A 23,913-nucleotide genomic window follows, 5' to 3' on the forward strand; every position below is an offset into this window, starting at 1 on the left:
TTATTGGTTACCTTGTAAGTTTCAGTGTGCCATCACTTAAATGTCGAGTCCACTTACACGACATTCTGGAAAATGCAAAGCTTTAAGAGCAGAACACACTGGTGGCTGCCAGGGGCTGGGGCTCAGGAGAAAGAAGGGCGTCTGGGCGTAAATACTTTCTGAGCTTTATGGCAGCTACACAAAAGAGGATGGATGTTATCAGACATAAATCACATCTCAGTTAATATCAAACACATGTACACAAATACAACTGATGCTACAGGATGCAGAACTGACACAATTTGATGCTGAATGTGATGGCCAAGGGAGGAGAGCCAATGGTGACATCTGGGTTTCAGGGACATGAAAAGGTGTCTTTTTCCCTATGTAATGGAGGTACTCCTCTGACATGCAGGGCAGCTGGCAAAGATACCTGTCCACAGTTTAATCCAATTTTAAAATGAAACTCTTAGAAGTTGGAATGATGTGTAGAGGGTACTACTGAGGAAGCAAAACAAATGGAAGGCTAGAGCAGGTCAGCCACCTTCAAGGCCATGGTCCTCTTGCCAAAGGCCTCCAACCACACCAGTAGATGTGCTCCAGCCCCAGCTTCAGGTGGGCAGGCCAGCAGGTGAGCATCCTGTAGATGCTAATGTAAGTGCAATGCTTCAGAAGCTCCTCTATGATCTTGCCAAAGATAACTGTGTGCAGCCCTTCACTACTTCACAGTAAAGCACAATGACCCAGAATCTCAATCTGTGATACCCAATTACCCCTTTTCTCCGTCATCTAGCACTCTGTTTCTTGCTCCAAAAAGGTGCCCACGCCTGGCTTAGAAATAGATATGCTAGTGAGACTAGGTTCTCTACAGTCCATAGAGATGTGGTTAACCCTGGGAGGAATCTACAGCCACATCCCTGACTTCATCAGTGCAGGGTCACTCTTCCTCAAAGTTCTTCTCTAGAAAAAACACAGAGTCCAGAGAAGACAGGACTCTACTCTGACTTTTGTGTGCAACGACTGTTATTTCTTCCCTAAGATGATACTTCTGGGGAAGGGCAGAATGCAAGGCGTCCAACAACTACGCAAACACACGTGAGTGCTCCCAGAGCCATATATTGTATTTAACTTCACTTTTAAAATATTTCCTGTTGTGTCTACTAGAAATTGGTGAACAGGAAGAATTTCTTACTTTGTCTATCACAAATCACCATCGAGGGGTGATGGTGATTGCCAGACCAGTGAACTCTGTGCAGAAGACCATGTATAAACCCAACATGGGGGCTTTCTCCACCTTGCATCTGCCTGCAAACCTCCCTTAACGAAGGAATGCTGATTTTCCTAAAATAGCTGAATCTGGATAACTTGGTAGGACCACAGTCTGAAAAATCTTCCTTAGACGATTCTATTTCAACAGATTGGTACTGACTGACCGCATGTGGCCGCTGGGCACCTGAACTGTGGCTAGTCTGAATCGAGACACTGCTGCCAGTTTAAATAAACTCTGACTACTGATGAACTTAGTATAAAAAAATAAAGTAACTCATTCATAATTTTACAGTACTGATTACATGTTAAAATGATACTGTTTGGATATATTGTGCTAAATAACATATATTACTAAAATTCATTTTACCTATTTCCTTTTTTAATGTGGCTACTTGAAAATTTAATAAATCCTTTACAATACAAAAGCAACTCTGATTTTCTTCATGATTTTACTTATAGAAGACTTATACAGTCATAATAAAAACCTGCCTTTTAGCCCTGGCTGGTGTAGCTCAGTGGATTGAGCACAGGCCTGTGAACCAGAGGATCATAGTTTGATTCCCAGTCAGGGCACATGACTGGGTTGCAGGCCAGTTCCCTACAGGCCAGTTCTCAGCAGGGGACGCATGAAAGGCAACCATACATTGATGTTTCTCTCTCTCTCTCCTTCCCCTCTAATGATAAAATAAATAAAACCTTAAAAAAAAAAGTCCAGGCTAGAAAACTGAAAAAAACAAAAACAACCAAAAACCAAAAAATAAAACAACAAAAAACAACCCTGCCTTTTCATAATTTTAAGTTCAGTTGTTTCAATAACTAATTTTTTACTGAAGCAAGCATTACATGAATTCCCCTAGATACAAGAAATTAAAAAGAACACTAGGTTCATACATTGTTGGACCATATTTAATCACCCTTAAAAGACAGACCATTTCTTTAAGTAGGCTTGCAAATTGGACAGTAAGTAAAGCACATTTTCCCAAACACCTTATCCCTAAATTTCAGATCCTACTTAAAGACACGTGACCACCTACAGCATGAGCGCAGGACACCTGGCAGAACACACAACCCCCAGCTATTACCTGATAGATATCAGACAAACTGCTGCTCCCAGAGTCACTGGCGATGCTACAGCCAGACTGACTGGAGGACACGTGAGTCACCTGTGGGTGAGGGCTGTCTGCAATGTGCATCTTCGTAAGATCGGCTGGAAGCTGAAGAAGAAAAATAATTTAAGATATTCTAAATATCAGACTTCTCCTTTCTAAGAGTTCACGACACACTGTTAACTTCTGCAACAAATTTTTGTCTTATGTGTATTACTGTGCAACTTCATTTCTAACCTGAATTCTCTATTCCTAGAAAAACTCCTAGGAAATGATAACCCAATTAGTACTCTGATACTGTTAGGCAAACCTACCATGAAAGCCCACTGTACAGTTTTCAAAAAAGACTACCATCAGTAGCAGCATTTTGGAGGAAACGCTTGCCCCCTCACCAAATCGGCTGTTCCCACCGGAAAGAGAAGGAAAGCTGCTGTGCTCAGGCATGCACACACGCCAATGCAAAACTGTGGCCCACCCCAGTAAAACGGGAACATCTTGGATTAAAGCACAATATCCTATGATCACAGTGCAAGTAAGTGGAAAAAAAAGATAATACAGAAAATGATCATGTACTAGGAAATTATAAAACAGACCTCTTAATAGTTTATAGGTCAGTGAAGTCATACTTGGAAGTCAGCAAATATTTAACCAGAATAAAAGTTGAAAAGCTACATACCAGAACCTATGGAATACGCTAAAGCCATACTTAGAGGACATTTTATAGATCTACTATGTATATTTAAAAAGGCAGCAGAAAAATCAATGTGCTCACTATAACTCTTTACAATAACCATAACTGGTTACAATTAAAAACTAATATTGATGGAACATGTCTCAGCTCAAAGAATTTCATCCCACGTTGTTTCTAGTGTTTAGATACAAAGAAAAAAATATCACATAGGAAAGAAGTAGATGGAGAGGCAAAGACTGAAAATAGTTTTAAAATGTCAGATGTTTGGTTGTGATGTCAGAGGTGAGAGATTTTTCTATACACACTGTATACTCCAAGATGCCTACAGCGATAAGACCAAGGAGAAGAAGGTCATCCGTGAAAGAAACACAATGAACCAAAAGCAGAAGAGCAAGTCTGCAAACTGGCCTGGAAATGATACTCATAACTTACTGAGCAGTCTCCACCCTACTAGACCCTAAAAGGCATTATTATTCTCCCTACTTCCCTGATGAGAACCTGAGGCACTAGGATTGGCAACTTGCCCTAGATCTCACACTCAAGCAAGTAGTGGAGTTAAAGTCAGTCTCAGATCTGATTCTAGTACTCTCTGCTGAACTCAATTTTGTGCCAGGAACTCTGTTGGCAACATAATGATGAAAGCAGATGGGTTCTACCCACTTGGACTGCACTGGGAGCTCAGTACAAGTGGAGAAAGGACACAGATGTATAAGAATGTAGCATCTAATGGAAACAATGATGGTGATTACACAGCTAACGTCTGAGTGCTCACTACGCATCCCAAATATGTAAACTGTGGAAAATATATTTCTAGGTGAAGGAGAAAAGTTGGTCTAAAAGTAATTTCACCTTTATCTACAATATCTAGCTGAAACATTTAATTTTCATGTGGAGAAAGCATTTCTTTATTATACAAATAATCTGAAATATTTTCAAAACTGAAAACAAATATATACATATATATGTGAGAAAATTTTTCTTTTACCTTTTCTTTTAAAAATGGCCACAGAAACTGGATAGCATTGCAATTCTGTAACCCTTAGCAACTATGCCCATACTATACATTCTATGCAGTGTGTCTGGAAAAAGTTCAAGTATTGTTTTCTATGCAGTGTGTCTGGAAAAAGTTCAAGTATTGTTGATATGGATCCACCACTATTTGTTTAGCATTTAACTACTAAGGGATATTAGGGCTGTTTTCTGTTTTTGACTATTTTTTCCTAGCATTGCTATGAACACTTGTGTACAAATATTTATATGGACACACACTTAGGTTTCTCTAAAGTCAATACATATGAATAGAATGGATGGATTATAAGTCTTAAGGTGGACAATATACTTTCACTTAATTTGGATGTACAAAGTTTTTCTAGAAAAAGTCCAGCCACTGTTAACATAACAAGAATGGTTTGTGTAACCTGCCAGACAAGGAGAGTTGACTGGAGTGTGCATGTGTGAACAATGATGACTTCACTGTGCTAGTCAATGGGGGTGATAGACACTATTGAGTGAGCATGTGTACTGTGTGGCCAGCATTCAAAATAACTGAGTAGAGCAAGAAATCTCCATCAAATTTTGTGTTAAGCTTGAACATTTCTCCATGGAAACTATTCAGATGACTCAGAAGGCCGTAGCTGTGGGCAACTGGTGACCAGAAGCCTCATCACAACAACACGCCGGCTAATGCATCACGTCTCATGCGTTGTTTTTTGGCGAAACACAGCTGGCGAAACACAGCTGGCAAATCACCCAGTGACTCAGCCCCCTTACAGCCCAGATTTGGCCCTGTGACTTCTAGCTTTGCCCAAAACTAAAATAACCTTTGAAAGTGAAGAGATTTCAGACAGTCAGTGAGATTCAGGAAAATATGACAGGGCAGCTGATGGTGATTGGGAGAACTGTGTGAGGTCCCAAGGTGCCTACTCTGAGGGGGACTGAGGCATCACTGTCCTATGTACAATGTTTCTTGTATCTTCTTCAATAAATGTTTTTATTTTTCATATTACATGGCTTCTGAACAGACAATGTACACACATACTTTGGAATAAAACTCATGGATATAGTGGGGAAGCAAAGGGGGTGGGAGGTCAATAGCTGAATAATTAGAAAGTAATGTTACACTGTATGTCCCTTAACTCTTCACAACAAACAAGCTTTTCACATAAAATTATCTACTTTAGTCATCAAACAAGCAGGTGAGGTAGATGCTATCACACTAACAGTCGAAGAAATTGAGAATCAGAGAAGTTACAAAGTTGCCCATGATCATATAGTCAGGAAGCCGGGCAACTGAGATCTGAAACCCCCAGGCAGCCTGTTCATAAATCTGTTGCTCTTTCCTCCTAAGTTGATTTTTGATATTAAGCTGGGAGTGTTTAACACCCAAATGTTTCTATTTTCTCTATAGGAAAGGAAACAAAAAGGAAAAGGTTTTCCTCTAATAGAAATTCTTGATTTCTTAAACCATCTCCCTTGTCTCTCAGCTTATCTGTCCCTTTTCCTTTCCTGTCTGACTCAACCAGAGGTTTTACAGCTGACCTTTCACCCACAGTCTCAATCCATTCACCCTCTCACCTTTCCGACCTCACTCACCCCCTCACCTTTCCGACCTCACTCACCCCCTCACCTTTCCAACCTCACTTACCCCATCACCTTTCCGACCCTACCAGGTCTACAAACTTTCCCATTTGCCACAATTCCTTCACCCATCTCCTGTACCTCAATTTCTGGGCTCTGCTAGAGCTTCCGTGTCCATGAGGACTACTGCCAACGTTTTATGTTGGGGCAGGAAAGTTTCTTAGCTAACAGCTTGAATACAGACACATTATGAAAGGACAAAGGCTGCTGAAGACCATGTATACATATAGAGGGAAAGAGATATATTAAGAAGAGGCTATAGGTAGGACACAATCTTGACTGTCAAGCTAGGTATTTTGAATTGGATCCCTATGGGCAGGTTTCTGGCAAATGCCATGACCCAAGAGCTGCTGTATGTCTCAGACAGGCTCAATCCAGCAAAGTGTCTCTGTTGCTGACTCAAAGTCCAGACAACTCCTTGGGGCAACTGCTTTACATGCTCTCTCATCTAAACATGGGAGCCACTTAAGTGACAGCAGCAGGGAAAGAAACAGCTCCAAGAGATTAATAAACCTTGCCAGACATCAGGGAAATAAAATTTAAGTGATTTTCTTTTTCATCACATTGGGGAAAAAAAGGTCTGATAATACAACACATGAGCCAGGCTATGGAGGAAAACAAGAGTCTCATAAATTGGTAATGGGAGCTAGAAACTGGCAGAGCCACTCTGGAGAGCAATTTGAAGGGCAGCCACTTTGGGGAGTAAATATAAGTTTTGTTACCTGTTAAAAATATGTATCTTATGACTCAACAACTCTTCTTCAGATATGTACTCTAAAGAAGCAAACAGGTGAACAAAAAAATGTGTAAGAACATTCCTTAAAAACTATCTGTAATTGTTTAAGGCAAAAAAAAAAAAAATCATCCCAAGTAGAACAGCTAAGCTGTTGTACGTCTATCATGCACAGCCAGGCAACAGTTAGAGGTACGACGCAGACCTGTATGTTCCGGCTTGGAGAGGCCCCCAGGTGTACTGACTGAAAAGCAAGTTTCAAGACAAAATAAGATGCTGTTCATTTTTTTAAAGCATAAGAACAGCACAAGTGTTTTGGGGTAGACATTCATCTAGGTTTGGGGGCAAAGAGTTGGAAGAATACAGAGTATCAGACAATTGAAAGTGGCACACTTGAGTGAAGGAGCAAGACCAGGGCTGGTGGGCCAAAGGGATTTCAGTTTTGTCTGCAACATCTCACCAAACTGTTTTGTTTTCATGGGGAGAAAGCACTCCTCTATTATTACTTCTGGAAATAACTTGAATTTTCTCAAAACTAAAAACAAATATACAAATGTGTATCAGAGAGATTTTTTTTCTTACCTTCTCTCTTTTTTTTAAAGATTTTATTTATCTTTAGAGGAGAAGGGAAGGGAAGGGAAGGAGAAAGTGAGAGAAACATCAGTGCATGGCTGCCTCTCATGTGTCCCCTGCTGGGAACTGGCCTGCAATCCAGGCATGTGCCCTGACTGGGAATCAGGGCAATCCTTTGGTTCACGGGCTGGCGCTCAACCCACTGAGCTACAGCAGCCAGGGCTTATCTTCTCTGTTAAAGATGGTCACAGACACTGGAATGTGTTGAAATTCTGTAACCCTTAGCAACTAAGGACTTTTATAGACATAATATACAATCTAACTTTTTATGATGAAAAAATTAAATTAGCAAGATTCAAAGATGAATGTTATCAGAATGCCTTGTGATAAATACTAATATACTCGATATATAATGTGAAGCTGAGAATGAACACTTACACACTAAAAACAGTAGAAAGCGACTGATATAAATTACATAACAAAAAAACTCCCCATGTAAGGACCTGCATGGGAAGCTGAGACATGAATGGAAGGTGAAACACTTGTTTTCACTTTGTTTCTTTGGGCCCACCACTCTCGCTCTCTATCATCCCCACCACACGGAGATAATGGGCTGTGTCTCTACATCTACATCCCTGTTAGGGATACAGATGCTTGAGTGAGCACTTCCTCAACGATATACTTTGGAAGAAGATTCATGGATACAGTGCGAAGAAGGAGGGCTTCAACAGCTGAACAAATTAGAAAATAATGTTATACCGTATGCCCCTTAGTGCTTCACAACAAACATAAGCATATTCATGGAGGGTCTCAGAAGTCCAGTCCCAAAACAAAGACAAGATTCACACAGTGGTCTCCAAACTTTCCCAAAATTCTTATATTCCCCCAATATTCTTATTAACATCTTTACAGTGTAAGACATAATGGTTTTGGGCAAATCCCTGCATCTATTCAAGAAATATTCATAGGGCAATTAATTTTGGGGGGTTGTGGCAGAGACCTACTTGATTCTAGACTGTCACAAATGTAGGCACGTGTAGCATGAGAACAGCGTTATGTGACTGTTCAAGATTCCACTTCGTGTTTAACAACTTTGTCTTCAAGAGTAACCCACCACAACTAAGAATTACGGTAGGGAAATGCCTCGGTTATTAAGAGACTTCACTATCTGAAACCTTGTGCCTCTTACAATCCCAGCATTACTTCCTTTAAAAGAAAAGCATTTCAAGAGCTCTGTTGGTATAAAGTAGTATTTACTGTTAACCCTAAGCACAACGCTTAAAAACTGCACAATTCCCCAACCTTCCTCAAAGATCCACTGTTACATTTCAAACTGCATTGTTAGAGTCTGCTTTTTAAAGCATAGCAACTTGACACAGAAACACTGTGCCTATCCAGAAATCACTTACCCATTAAGCCTTATTTAAAACATCAAGAAATTAAGATGACCCTTGTGCACACCCCAATGTCTCTAAGTTCTTGTATGTTACTCCTAAGAAGACATTCAGAACTCTACTCACTTTATGTAAATACAAATACATTTCTAGCGAGCTTCCTGATCTAATTTCCCATTTACACTGAATAAGAATACTAGGCATAAAAGCAGTAACAAAACATTGTGGGGGATTGGGAGAGTAAAGACCACAACTGAAACACTAAAATAGCAAATGTATTTGAGAGAGACCTCATTCTCACTGGCAATAAAGAGCAGGGAGTTCCGAATAGCACTGACAAACACCCACACGCGCGGGGCCTGATATGGCACCCGTCACCGAGGGCTCCTGAGCCCCTGCAGTGTGGCTGGTCAGACTGAGACATGCTGTAAATGTAAAATACAAACCGGGCTTAGTAAAACACACAAATATCATTAATCGTTACTACATTTCTATTACATGCTTTAAAAACGTACTAGATCTACTATTATATTAATTTCACCTTAAATTTTTTTAGACATGGTTTCTGAAGAGTTAAAATTGTGTATGTGGTTCACATTATATTTCTGTTGAACAGCATTAGGCCAGAGACTTGAATAAGCAAGACTCGTCCAGGAAACAGAAGCAAACCAGTGTAGCGCAGGGAGGGACGTACACAGGAAGACACAGGAGATGAAGCACTCCTGGGTGCTTGGATTTCCTGCACGAGGAAAGAGCTCAGCTGAAGAGTTTTAAGCAAGAAAATGAGTGAAAGAAATTTGTTTTTTTTAAAAGGTTACTCTGAAAGCACAGAAGATGAAATGGAAGCAAATTACGCACACGGGAAGCAGGAAACATGAGTCAAGGCCAAAGAAGATGGAGGCCTTAGGAAAGTAAAAGCAAGCTACCAGAATGATAAAAAAAAAAAAGGCTTCTACCACTTGACAGTGACATATCATAGAAGTGTCAGCTGACAAGAGAGAGAAATAGATTCCAGAACCCCAAAAGCAGTCTGGAGCCCCATTTCATGGGAACGGTCTAAAATTTTCCCCAAGCCCAGAGGAAGCAGCTGTATCTGATCAGAGCAGACATGGATATACCGAAGCAGGACACCTGGATATACCGAAGCAGGACACCTGGATATACCGAAGCACGACACCTGGATATACCGAAGCAGGACACCTGCGGCATGCAGAACCACAGAGGAACCGCATTCCTAATGCACTAACGTTACTAAAAGGCAAGGGTTGAGGGGACACTTAAGTAACTCAGTATTAGACTTTTTAAATTCTAAAATGTATTTCTTTCCACTTTAACTTTTTAAAATCCACAGAGCAACTTTCATCAATATTCGCACTTAACAGTGAGTTTATTGAATGTGCAAACAGACTTGAGGCCCTGGTAAGTCTGAGGACGAGGAGCCCAGAGGGAGCCTGGAGGAGAGCAGAGGACAACAGAGGGGAGAGACCACACCCAGTCTGGGAGTCACAGCAAAGACTGGGACTTCCAGGAGGGAGTGACAGGCGTTGTCAGGCACTGCACACAGGTAAAGTGAGGTCAAGGCCAGCAGATGACCCGTAGGGCTGGCTGCGTGGAGAAACGAGAATGTGAGCCCGCCCCAGACCAGTGACTGGAGGAGACCTCCAGGTGGAAAGGAGAAGCCGCAATGGTGTCGGCTCTGACCTCAGGACGCACTCACTCCTGCGAAAAACTCTGCAAGGACCCGGAGAGCGAGCTCTGGACTTACAGCCAACCACTCACGGGCGCCAGTCCCCTGACAGAAGGACATCCAACACTCCACTAAGAGAAGAATTTCAGCCTGAAGAAAGAGTTAATACAACAATGAGGAAAAAGAATAGTATCATAAAATAAGAACAAGTTACTAAACAAGGGTATTGTGAAAAAGTATCACTTAGATTTCAGAAATGAATGATACAATCATTAAGTTATAGAAATTAAAAAAATAAATAAATAGAAGAACAGCAACAGGTCAAAAAGGGAAAATGAGTCGGTAAGCCAGAAGACTCCACGGTGAAGGCAGAGTGGGAACACGGGGTGAAACAAATGTCTGGAGACCTTAGGGGCAGATCCAGAGTCCCACAATCTGAAGCGATAAGAGAAAAATGGTCACAGTTTCCAAAACATTACAAATTCCCCACACCTGAAGACAAATGGATTCTTCAGCTTAAACTTCCAAGTGCCAAATGCCATAATAAAACAAAATTTAGACAATCCGTAGTAAAACTTAACAGCATCAAGGATAAAAAATAAAACAGAAACAAAGCAAAACACGACTCATCACTAACGAGGAGAAAACAGATCATCTGACAAGGGAACGAGGCTTCCAGGAGCCCAGTGCTCCTCGCCAGTGCCGGTGCCAGGGGTGAGGCAGTGACTCTCTCAAGTGCTTCAGGGAAAAGGATGTAGATGGGTCACTTTACATACAAATACAGTGATCCCTCACCTATTGCGGGAGTTATGTTCCAGAGCCCCCCTGTGACAGGTGAAAATCCGCAAAGTAGCAGTGTTATATTAATTTTATTATTTATATATGTATTTAAGGCTTTATAAACCCTTCCCACACTCTTATAAACCTTTCCCACACTCTTACAAACACTTATATGCTCTTAAACACTTTCTACACTCTTAAACCTACATAACTTTAACAAAATATAAAATTCTATATGGGTACTCACCAGTGAAGTATACAGTTGTCGCTCGCTATATCGCAGTTCACTTATAGCAGCCTGTTTCCAGAGATACAGTAAGGCCACAATAAGTGAACCGCAATATAGTGAGGGACAACTGCATACAATTAATTCAAGGGTTAACATAAAGCATTTTGAACTTACAAAGACTTAAGTTTCAGACTCTTGCTGCTAGACATACTTATTTTATCAAGAAAATAAATGGAGGACTTCTGTCAAGATGGAGGCATAGGTGGAAACACTTCACCTTCTCACACAACCAAATCTAAAAACAACAAAGTTTTAGCAACAATAAACACAGCCAAGCCACAGAAAATCGAACAATATGGAGTCCGACGACAACAGAACCGCTCAGCTAAACGGGTGAGAGGAGCAAAGCCAGCAGCGGAGCTGGTCAAGCAAAAAAGATCTACAGACCCAGGCATGCGCAGGCAGCCAAGGGCAAGACGGACGGACCCAGTGAAGGTGGTGGGCGGCTGGCTGACCACAGTCGCGCATTTGCACGCAGATAAACCAGTGAAGGGACAAGCATTGAGACAGACTTTGTAGGCCCCAGTGCAGGGTGGTGGGCTGACCACAGTCGCACATTTGTGTGCAGGTAAACAGGCGGGGGAGTGGTGAGGCAGGCGGGCAGGAGGGAGTGGAGAGGACCGCCAATGCTCCCTCTCTGACCCCGCCCCCCACATACAGCATCACAAACCAGTGACCTGGGTGGCCCTGCCCTGGTGAACAACTAAGGAGCCTCTCGTCAAATGTAACAGGCGCGAACAGATCAAAACATGGCCCAGGAAGAACTCAGAGCCCCATGCCAATAAATCTAAGTGAACAAGAAATTTCCAACCTATCAGATGCACAGTTCAAAACACTGGTGATCAGGATGCTCACAGAACTGGTTGATTTTAGTCACAAATTAGAGGAACACATGAAGGCTAAACTAATTGAAATTAAGGGAGATGCACAGAAAACCAAGAGTGATGGAAGGGAAACTGGGAATAAATCAAGGGGGTGGACCAGAAGGAAGAAAAAAATGACCAAACAGAAAAATATGAAGAAACAAGAATTTTAAAAAATGAGGAGAGACTTAGGAACCTCCAGGACATCTTTAAACGCTCCAACATCTGAATTATAGGGGTACCAGAAAGGGAAGAGGAACAGCCATGAGTGGAAAACTTATTTGAACAAATAATAAAGGAGAATTTCCCCAATCTGGCAAAGGAAATAGACTTCCAGGAAATCCAGGAAGCTCAGAGAGTCCCAAAGAAGTTGGACCCAAGAAGGAACACACCAAGGCACATCATCATTAGCCAAGATTAAAATGAAGGAGAGAATGCTAGAAGCAGCAAGAGGTAAGAGGACAGTCACCTACAAAAAAGTTCCCATCAGACTGTCAGCTGATTTTTCAAAAGAGACCTTGTAGGCAATACTGGAAAGAAGTATTCCAAGTCATGAAAACCAAAGACCTACAACCAAGATTGCTCTATCCAGCAAAGCTTTCATTTAGAATGGAAGGACAGATAAAATGCTTCTCAGATAAGATCAAGTTCAAGAAGTTCATCATCACAAAGCTCTTATTACATGAAACGTTAAAGGGACTTACCTAAGAAAAAGAAGATAAAAAAGATGAACAGTGAATGGACAGCAAACTCACACTTATCAACAACCACATCTAAAACAATAGCAAACTAAGAGGACAGCTAGATCAGGAGTGAACCATAGAAAGGAAGATCATATGGAGGGTTAGCAACAGGGGAGTGGGAGGAGGAGAAGGGGGGAGAAGGTACAGAAAATAAGTAGCATAGATGGTAGATAGAAAATAGGGGGGAGGGCAAGAATAGTAGGGGAAATACAGAATCTAAAGAACTTGAGACACGTGGTCATAAACTAAAGGGGGGGATGGTGGGGGAGGGGTGTGCAGGGTGGAGGGGAATGAAGGGGGAAAACAGAACAAATGTAATGGCATAATCAATAAAATAAAATTTAAAAAAAGAAAATAAATGAATTCAGAGTAATAAAATACAAGTAGCAGCACGGGAAAATACATGCATTCATAAATAAAACTAGTAAAATGTATCGGAAAACCAAAAGTAGAAAATATTGCGGTGGGGAAAGGAGAAGAGGACCTGTGCTCTATTACAAACACTTGACTCACACAGTAAAGTGCCCATCACAGAATCCTTTGCAGATAACGTTTGCTGGCCTTTAATGAAACCTCAGAATCTAATCTTTAAAATCCCCTTTGGCTTGTCTACACTTGGTAAGTCTTAAATCAAAAGTTGGTTGACAGCAACGCCCAAAGGTTATTATTTGTTGTTATCGTAAGAAACAACCCCTGTATCTCATTCTTAATTTTCTTTAAAGATTTTTTTCACCTGGTCTCACCCACGTCCCTCCTAGACATCATTTTAAACTTCAGCAGTGCCACTGGCGAGCATCAGCGATGTGCGGGCCCTACAGGTGGCATCTGCACGAGGGGCCATCTGTGTCCTACCAGGTAACAGGACAAGTAAAGTGTGTATCTAGGCTGCCTTCCATCTCTTTACACTTTACTCAGCTGAAAGCCAAACGGATGCTGAATTTAAATGTTCCTCTAGGAGCTACTTTTAAGAAAGATGTGCAGAGAGCTATCTTTCAGATAAACAGCACACCATGATGGTATCAGAGTCTTTCTCCCTTAGTCACCATCAATAGGACAACCTTTGAACAAAGACAATATTTCAGAACATGCCAAAAAACCCAACAAAACTCCCACCTATAGTGCCCTGTCTTCATTCAGAACTATAAAGAAATCTTAACATAGTCAATGTTACAATTACAGTGCTTACTAAAACAGTTTTATAAAACAAAACTCAAAATTCATATTTCTCTGTCTTCCAGTTTTTGACATTTATATAACAGGAAAGATACCTGAGTAGCATCACATTCAGGTCTATATCAGGAGCCACTAATAATACAATTTATTAAATTACACTTTATTTTTCCTAAAACCTAACATGTCCTATTGTGTAGCATTTTGCTTTTTTCTGTTAGTATGTTTGCCTGAAAACCCCAGGTATACTCTATGATCTTAAACGGCCTCAAACTAGTAATTGTTCACTTACTACTATTTCAAAAATACTTAAAAAGATTATTAAATATTTTCATATAATTACCTTTCATGAGTATTTTCTCCATATTATTTCACTGCCCTAAAATTACCCAGTTTTTACAAATACAACTTACTTGATAACACCATAGCATCGAAGTACGTGTATGTAAACAGAGGTCAGTACACCAACCATTTAAGGAAATGAGGTAATAACAAACAGTCCAGAGTACATTTAAAGAGCATGATCTCAGAAAGTATAGCAATAGCTATAACCAAATGATGATTCAGTCTTAAGACAGTACACTTCAAATGCACTGTATTTTAAGTCTATAGATTTTTATGAAGGTATTTTACAAACCTCCTTAGAGGCATTTTAGAATATTTTAGAGATTCCTTTAATTGAAGAACAAAATGGCCATGAGATTCAGCTTTATAGATTGCTTTGTACTTCTTATTTTTGAAGTAAAGAAAATAAAACAGCACAATAAAGCTCACAATTCAGAACAGAACTTAAATATAGTAACTAGATTATATCAATATCAAAGAAAATAACAGCAATGACTTACTTTGGACGCCCATGGCTGAAGACAATTGGCATAACAGCGAACAAGAAAAGCCATTTCCTGGGCTGGAAAGGGTAGTTTCCTTTGCAAACCAGAGCCACAATGATGAGTATGTTGATGAAATTCTGTTAAGTTTCTTTCTGCAAATCATACACTATTTGCAGTGTTTTTAAATATATACATATATATGTGTGTGTGTGTGTGTGTATATATATAAATAAAGGCAGCTCCTCCAAATTCCTTTCAAACTGAAATCAGGAGCTTTCAGCAGGTTATAGTATTGTTCTAAAAACTGCAACACTTTTCATCAAAATGTTCACATTTAACAAGCAAATCACAGCAAATCAAGATGCTTCTATTTCTGGCTCAGAACAGACAGACACACACATGCTTCCTCAGGCACCTGGCACAGACATGCAGTGGTAACGCAGCAGACAATAATGAATCAGTGGAAGCACAGACGGCAACATGCACCAAATCTGGGTTCCTGGTGCTGGGAAACCTTTCCTCGGCAACGCAGCTCGGTCTCTTCTTCAACTTATCTCATTCTGTAGAGCAAGCACTGCAGTCGTTCTGCATCGGAAGAAAACCAGAGCACTGTATCCTTAAGATGAAAGTTTCTTCTTTTTATTCTTAACCACCAGAGGTTAAGAAAAAAAAAATCAACCATTGAGCAAATGGTAGTTAGAAGACGTATGCTCTAACAGGTTTGTCCTGTAGCATGCCTGAGAATCCCCCAAATTAAAACCTTCCTCTTCATGTGCACTATTCACAGCTCTGCAGTATTACTTCTTGTTCTAACGCATCACTAAGACAGTACTGTTGATCTAAAACTGGCTTCCTGGTTGAAATTTTTTTATATATTATGGTACAAAAACACTGTATCTTCTGCTAAAGCAAGACTATATGTTAGTGTCTTAATTCCTGCTGCCCTTGCCTGTTTCACAGCAGCTCCCTAAGGAGGAGCTCCTATTGATTCTATGCTCTGCAGTAAGATGAAATATCTAATAAGAAGGCAAGAGAGTGGGAGGAGAATAGAGCTAAAAGGATGACATCACCTGTATAGAAAGCCTTCAGAAACTGCATTAGATCAATTGGCTACTGTATCTGCAGATGTAGCCCAACGAGCAATTTATTAAAAAAACACACACTCACACCCTTCCATGAGACATGTCAGCAAGCTAAATTCTATAAGGGAAAAAACTGGCATAAGCACCTCTACTTCACAGTTTTAAAAATCCTGTTGGATCTTTAATTCTGTGCATTGATACACAGCTTTATTTGGGAAGCCATGTTTCCTAATATTATTATTCAAATTGTACACAGTACTGTCCCCTCAAGGGAAAAGAATTAGCTATGGTAAGATACTCTTGCACTGCAAACACATAAGGCAGCCAGCCTAGTTCTCAGATGCCACACACTTACATGAAACACTGCTAATTCAGAGCTTTCTGCTTACAAAACTTCTATTTATCAAACAGCTGTTCTGAAAGGTATAACCTTTAGGACTACTGTAAATTAACAATATCAAAACCAGAACTAAGATTTGTATGTAAATAGTAAATTTAAATGGAAACAACAGCATTTCAATTTGCAAACGAAAGCTAAAAAAAAAATCGCAGGCACAGCAGCCCACTTACAGCATGCACCAAATCCTCTGAGAAGAATAATCTATGCAATTTGGTACTTTGCTACAGCCCAAGCTCAATTCCTAGAAAGAGACGGGAAGCCACTAAAACTCAGAAGGAATCAGAGAAGAAAATGATAAAGCCTGCCTCCAAACTGAGCTTGGACTACAAGGAAATCTCATTTTTTTCTATGAAGTTACACTAAAAATCCTTTAATTTTGCCACACCCTCTCCAATCTGAAAATACAAGTCCTCTAGCAGCCACCCTTATTCTTCATGCTTCTGCCACAAGGCAGCTACTCCCATAAAGACTTTGCACTTATGGTTGCACTGCTGCCTCCCATCGGTCAGAGGAAGACGTAACTTCCCATGGTAAAATACAGTTAGTGCACCTCCAGGCAGCAGAGTTACGAGAATAACAATCAATGAACACAGCAAAGTAACAGAACTATTTTGCTTTATTAACCTAACACAACTTTGGGGGGAAAAGGTTTGCAACATAGGAGGAAAAATTTTATTAACTGATTATTACAAAGGACTCCACTGTCATAGAAACATCACACTGTTTGGGAGGAAATAAAAATTCTTCAGTATCCTTGGGCAAAGGATGAGTCACTTTCTGAACAACACTACGGTGACAATCTGAATTATGCTGCTACTTACAAGACTCATTTACTTTAGTAAAACTAAGTATTACTCTGAACAAAGACAAGTCATGTTTTCAAAATATGTGATCATTTACAAATTTTGGTTTCCATAAAACAAGTATTTGTCTTCTGTAATAATTTCAACACTACCCCAAATTTGCATTTATGCATAAAACTAAATCTCACAAATACAAATAAGCATGACTCCAGTTACTAAAAGTAAAAAAACATAGAAAATATGTGCAGGTTGATTTTCAAGAACCAATGTATCTTTTGACTTAATTTAAATAAACTACAATGGGTTGGAATATCAACAAACTGTTAAGCATTCCAGAATAAATCAACTGAAATCTAATTTTAATTTTTCAGTTTTTTTAATAGAAAAATGATAAGTAGGCACTTCATAAGTAATAAAGCCAAACATTTCCTAAAGATAAATTTCTAAAAGACTAGCATTTTGTACATAAACAATAATGATGTGACTCAAAACCATTTCCATTTCAATGCCAGACAATAATTGTGTATAGTACCAAGAGGATAAATTACAACCAAATCAAAGAGCAAAACCCTAATGGGCACCTTTCCCCTCTTTAGAAATCATGTTGGCAAGCACACAAAGGAGGACCTAGAGCTTAGCGAGGAAGACAGCCTTCTCCTGGCTGCTTTAAAACCGATCCCTGGCTGAAATGCAATCCACTAAGGCCATGTGAGAACTAGTAGTACTCAACACCAACTCAATAAAGGAACAACTCTCTTTTCCTTTATTTTGGCCTGTAAGTGAGGATGACATCATCCTCTTCCTTGTTCTACCAATCATCTCGTAGTGTCTGCTGTTCTAGGGAACAGCTGTAAGGTGAATCTGGCATGCCAGGTCTCCCTGGGCAGCACTGCTGTGACAGAAAGAAACAGGCTCAATTCTATATTCACACTAGAAAACACACTGCACCACACTCTTCCTCCACAAATAATGACTTAACCTTTTAATTAGTGTTAATTAGTGAAGGAAGAAATAAACATCTTTTGAAAAGAACAGTCAGTAATTTATCAAATAACTAAAAATACATGATTTGGTGAATAAACAACTTTCACTTCCATCACTTTTAGAATTTTATCTAATCTCACCCCATTATCTTACCAATTCAAAGGAAGTAACTACAGCTCGGGAGCACACCCTCCCAGACCTGCACACTGTCCAGGAACCATCACCACAGCACAGCCATTTAAGAATACATGCTCCCCAATGCCAAAAGACACATTTCTCCTGCATGTGAAGTGCACGATGCTAAGCCACATTGATGAAATGTTTACCTTCCAAAAGGTTCTTCATACTACTACAAAATAAAGTAATCAATGCACATTGGCTTTGCAAAATTTCAAACCATTACAAGATATTTTTATAAAATAGTAAATTCTATATAGTAAACAATAAAAATGTATGCTAACTGTATAAATTATTTCCAAATGAAAATGCAGAGTAAAACATTTGAAATCATACTACAGAGAAAGCCAAAAACGAGGTTCTGACAGTTACTAAACAATACATATTCCTTTTATTTCAATAAATAACCACACTGAAAAGGGGAAAATGGTCATCATGGATAAAAATAAGTTATCAGAAGATATACATTCTAAACATTATGAAAACCAAAAACCAACAATAACGAAATCCAGGTTTACAGTAATCTCAGGAACAGGCATAGTTTCATACAGTGGCTCAGTGAAACAGAATCACAATTTAGAGAAGCCAAACCAAAGGAGGTGAGGAACAAAAGAAAAATTACATAGTTTTTCTAAATAAAATAAATAGGCCACTCATTTATGTATTGTACCTGTATTTGGTCTTTCAAATATAAACTGTTAAATGAACTGATCTATATAGTAAAAATACTTGAATCCTTTTGGAAAAATAAACAAATTTGCCCACAATGTCGAGGTGACATATAAGCTCTTACAAAGGATTGCAGCCAGCTTTCCACCCCTTCCCACCCACCACCCTTGGTTAACTCGAACATATGAAATGAATCTTTGTACTTATCAGAATATGGTTAACTCTAATTACCGGTGCCCCTTAGGAATTCCTGCTTTTAAACTGCATCCTATCTATTCCTTAGCCCTTCTGAAGGAGGGAAGCCAGAGTACCAATGCTCTTCCTCCCTTTCCTCTGTAAAGAACAGTGCGCTTCAGCACACTGTCATCTCTGCCACTAAGTGATCAGCACCATGTTGTTGAGAACCCCATCAAAGCCACCAGCAGGACACATATGCACTATGAAATATGATCCATCCTCAGGGAGTGGTCCAGGAAGAAAAAGCAGAGAGAGAGAGGGAAGCCTTCATCATCCACTAAGGTGATGTAAGCTTCTATAATTAGAATCAGTGAAACTAAAGGAACAATAAAAAGGCACCACCATGCTTCTATCTTCCCCAGCACTGTGCAGTTAATATCAAGCATTTTTCATTCACTCACATGTACACATAAATACATACTATACGCAAACCTAGTGTCAAGTTGTAACACGGTATATGATGTTCTTCAATAAATAAGATCTGTCCAATAATTAAAATAGAACTATATATAAATATGACTGGAAAAAGAAATTGCATTTTAAAAATTAAATAATTGAAAATACGGTTTCTGCCTGTAAATTCTGAATACATCACAGATTACCGTCACATCACTTCTCTGATTTAAATACATTTTCTAGTACTAGTGAAGTCAAAGGAAGAACACAGCTTAGTTGCTGAGCACAGAGCAAATCCAACTAAAAGGCAGTAACAATCAGCATTAATCTGTTTGCTCCGTCTGAGCAGCTATTCCCTTTTCAACGGGAATGCTCTTGCCAATCATTCTCTTAAGACCACTGGTATATATTAGTACCAGAGTTGCTGCAAACAATTTTCAAAAGTGCTGTCTTCAGCAATTATTGTGTAAAGTGTTTCAAGTATGATATAAACCTCCTGATTCTGGCTCCTGGGCAGATCCATAAGAACTGGTGTTACCTTTGTGGGAGGGAGGACTGAGCCAGAAAATCAGAGAGGCATGTTCAGCCTTCCTCCTAACACTCCTATAATTCATACGGAGTAAATGATGAAATGGTTTTAAATATGACCACTTGGAAGTTAGCAATACTTACATAGGCCTTAAAAATAATTTTCATACACTTAACCCAGTAACTTAACTTCTATGAATCAATCTTAAGGAAAAAAACGAATCATATACAGATTTATTTGTACAAGTTGTTTGTAACAGAAGAAAAGTAGAAAGCTGCATGAATACTTTGCTACACTAATGCTAATATTAAAAATAATGTTTAGGTAAAATTTAATTGCATGAGAAGTGGAAAGTCAGGATCTATAATTATTCAACATTATCTAAATTAGTTAAAAGATGTGAATTAATCATGATACATTTAAAAATCGTTAGCAATACTAGCTATCTCTGGTTTTGAAAATAACAGCAAATTTATACCCTTCCTTATATTCTTCTGTATGTTTTTACATTTCTACAAGGAGCATTTTGTTTCACAATTTAAAAAATTCTTTTGTAGGCTGGCATCTGTCCCACTTAGTTTGACTCCAATGCCACCCCTTTGCTCATTCTCTGTCCATCTGAACTAGGTAAAAGACCCTCCTATCTACATTCTACATATTTCCCAGGCAACAAAGGAGGAGCAGAATTCTCCTAGGAGATGTCAGACACTTGTAAACAGAAAAAGAAAAGCCCTCACTGGTTTTAGGGTTGGAAGCACCACACAGAGCATACCAGTGCAGAGCACTCTGGCTGGTCCGCAGGGGGAGGCTCTCAGAGGCGGGCTCCGAACTCCTCAGCAGCTGTCAGGTCAGCGCTCACTGCCTTACACACGAGTGAGGTTGGCAAAGACTCCACGTACAAACTTCCTCGCTTTAGAAGTGAAAGAACATTCCGGACCCCAGAGAGCTCCAGAGCCCTCCTCTACCATGTGGATACAAGTTGGCAGCCTGTACATTAACAAAACAAGACACCCCCCCAAATTATTATCTAGTTCACATCCCACACATAATGCAGGGACTGAGAGTCTTACATATTTCTTAAAACGGCAAGTTAGCTTTTGAGGAAGAAAAACATGTATCATCTGCTTCCTAGTTAACTGTCTATTCTATCATATCAAACTGAGGCTCTGACTCTGATTAACTGACCAATGTCGAAGACCTTACTTGTCTGCACTAGCTTCTTTGGAAGTCCAAATGCGTCATTCTGAGACAAATGTTGGGATGCTGCTATGATCTGAAGGTTTGCGTCCCAACTCCCAAGGTGATGGTATCAGATGTGGGGTCTTTGAAAGGTGATCAGGTCATGAGGAAGAAGCCTGCATGATTAGGATCAGTGACCTCATAGAAGAGCTCAGAGCTCCCTAGCCCCTTCCACCACGTGAGGAGACAGTGAGAGGTCAGGAATCTACCTCCAGAATTGTGAGAAATAAATGTGTTGTTTATAAGCCACTGAGCCTGTGGTATTATTATAGCAGCCTCAAGATATTCTCCACAAGGAGATCTTAGCAAACATGTTTGAACCCAAATCCTCATGAACAGGTCGGGGTTGGAGGGACAGGATTCTATTTCTTATTGCAGGAATGACTTCCTTAATAAGACACACATAGGCTCCATGAAAGAAAACACATTTTGCTAAAATCCTCAAGGTGTCACATCCATGGTCAAGTGAAGTCTCTAGCCACTGTTCACTGTGCCAACATAAAGGTGGTTAAGCAATCTAGTCCTCACAGCCAGATGGCCATTGTTGTGTTGGCTGTTGTCAATTTTTTTTAATCTTTACCTGATGACATTTTTCTCATTGCTTTTTTAGAGAAGAAGGTGTGGGGGGCGGGGAAGAGGAAGGGGAGATGGGGGAAGAGAAAGGACTCCCTAATGAATGTGTGCCAACACCAACAAATTTTTTAATCTCTGAAGAATGTCAAAATTTACATTTGGGACAATAATATTTCTATAAAAATAACTGAGCGTGAATGTTGTCTGACAGCCCAGAGACTCATTTAAAGTTAAATAAAGGCATTCTTGCTGCTTGTCCTTGGTGAACTAAGATACTTCCCCTTACTGGTCCTGGCTTAATTTTACTGTTGAACTTCACATATACGCCACTCTTTAAAATTCAATTCATTATACCTGAAAAACCTTCACTACTGTAGGATATAACGTATTTAAAACACAATCAACTTTACATAAAAATGGCCATTTAAGAAATTCTTATATGAGTATCTTGTTTTCTGGTATCCTCAGAGTAGAGCAGAACTGTTAAGAGCATACTTCAGGCAGCAGTAGTAAGTATAATATCCAAGGGCCCAGTAAGAAGTGTGCTCTGTGGACACAAAATGTTGGGGGAGGTTTCTCTAAGGAGGTCACAGGTGAATGGGGTTCTGGGAGCTGAGCAGGGCTTTGGCAGGAACACATGGCAGGAGGCCATTATAGATTAAAGGAGCAAATGGCAAGTTCACATTCAGTGTGATTCATCAAAGAACAGAGTCACCTTAAGTGAAGAAGCCTGTCAGAATCTTCCAGGAAGGCACCTTCAACAAAATAATGGGGCCAGAAGGCTGAAAAGGTAGACTGGGGCAAAATGAAGAAGAGATTTATGTGCATATAAACTCAAAACTGCTCAAAATTAAAAAATCTACACTTCTATTTATAAATTAATACCTGTATTACCCAGAAGAAATATTTTGTGTTCATTATCCTCAGAAATTTAAAATGATAATCCTCAGAGATTTAAAACGATACTTCTCAATTAAAAACATTCCAATGCTCTTAAAATGAAAAAATACTACTCCTACAACGAAAGCTGGCTGGGGGGAGTGTGAAAAATCACTGCCACAACTGTTACAGGAAGAATGGCAGTGAACACTAAACAAATGAGCGACACAAGGAAACTGAGAGGAGGGCACTGGAGAAGAAGAATCTAAATGCTACTGAATGATAAGACTGTGGGTGTACACATGTAAGGGAGACTGTCCCCCAAACCCGTAAGTTATTTATGGAAAATTGTGTATTTATTCTTACATGTTTAAACCTCAAAATACCCTCACCTCAAAAATACTCTCCGATTCATGCAGTACACCTGCTGAAATGTTTTTCCCACTGCTCAGTTTTGGAACTCGTCAATTTTGATGCCTTTTAGTGCTTCTGTCATTTTCCCCCACCTCCTCCACATCAGCAAAGCATTTTCCTTTGAGGACTTCTTCCATCAGGCAAATAAAAAAAAAAGTCGCTGATGGCAAGATCAGGTAAATAGAGAGGGTGGGACACAGGGTTCATGCTGGTTTTGTTCAAAAACTACAGAACTGTCAGTGCAGTGTGGGCAGGTGCACTTGTAAATAACCTATCATGAAATGGGCAAACATGACAGGAGTCCTCAAAAAAAAATTCACGGGGACTTCCAGTCAAGGTGGCGGCACTGGCAGACATGGCTTGCCTCTTTGCACAACCACAACAAAATTACAAATAAAATACAGAACAACCATGACTTAGACCCATCAGAGTTGCATGGAATTCTGACAACTATGGAATTAAAGAAACCACATCCTTCCAGACTGGTAGGAGGGGCACAGACAAGGAAAGGACTGGTCCCTCACCCACACATCGCACATAAAAACTCAGGAGCGATATATTGAGAGCAAGGAGTCCTAGCCCCACACCGGGCACCTCAACCCAGGGTTCCATTGCCAGGAAGACAAGTCCTTACAACTTCTGGCTACAAAAACCAGTGGCAATTGAGTTGGTGGAAGAAACTGCTAGAGTCCCACGCAGTTCCTCTTAAAGAGCCCACACACAGACTTACTTAGACTCACTCAATCTAAGCTATAGCACCAGAGTAGCAGCTTGGAGGGCACCAATG

The 23,913-nt window shown here is 39.9% G+C and overlaps 1 protein-coding gene across 9 annotated transcripts in view; it reads right to left on the reverse strand.

Moving 5' to 3' along the window:
* Positions 1–23,913, reverse strand: part of RAPGEF6 (Rap guanine nucleotide exchange factor 6) — a 183,410-nt gene that overhangs the window by 78,856 nt on the left and 80,641 nt on the right. For 7 of the 9 annotated variants that reach the window (XR_008392901.1, XM_053672746.1, XM_037129820.2 and 4 more), the window contains one exon: positions 2,331–2,462. The exons of 1 other annotated variant lie outside the window; for it this stretch is intronic. Coding sequence is in view for 7 of the 8 variants with exons in the window: in XM_053672746.1 (XP_053528721.1) it covers positions 2,331–2,462 (132 nt within the window). In the remaining variant the exon portion in view is untranslated. Of the gene's footprint in view, positions 1–2,330; positions 2,463–14,759; positions 14,900–23,913 lie in introns of those variants that run through there. One more of the 9 variants, XM_053672748.1, reaches the window with a different exon arrangement.

This window comes from Artibeus jamaicensis, unplaced genomic scaffold (assembly GCF_021234435.1).
Source record: "Artibeus jamaicensis isolate MK-2021 breed Jamaican fruit bat unplaced genomic scaffold, CSHL_Jam_final contig_786, whole genome shotgun sequence".
Lineage (NCBI taxonomy): Eukaryota > Metazoa > Chordata > Mammalia > Chiroptera > Phyllostomidae > Artibeus > Artibeus jamaicensis.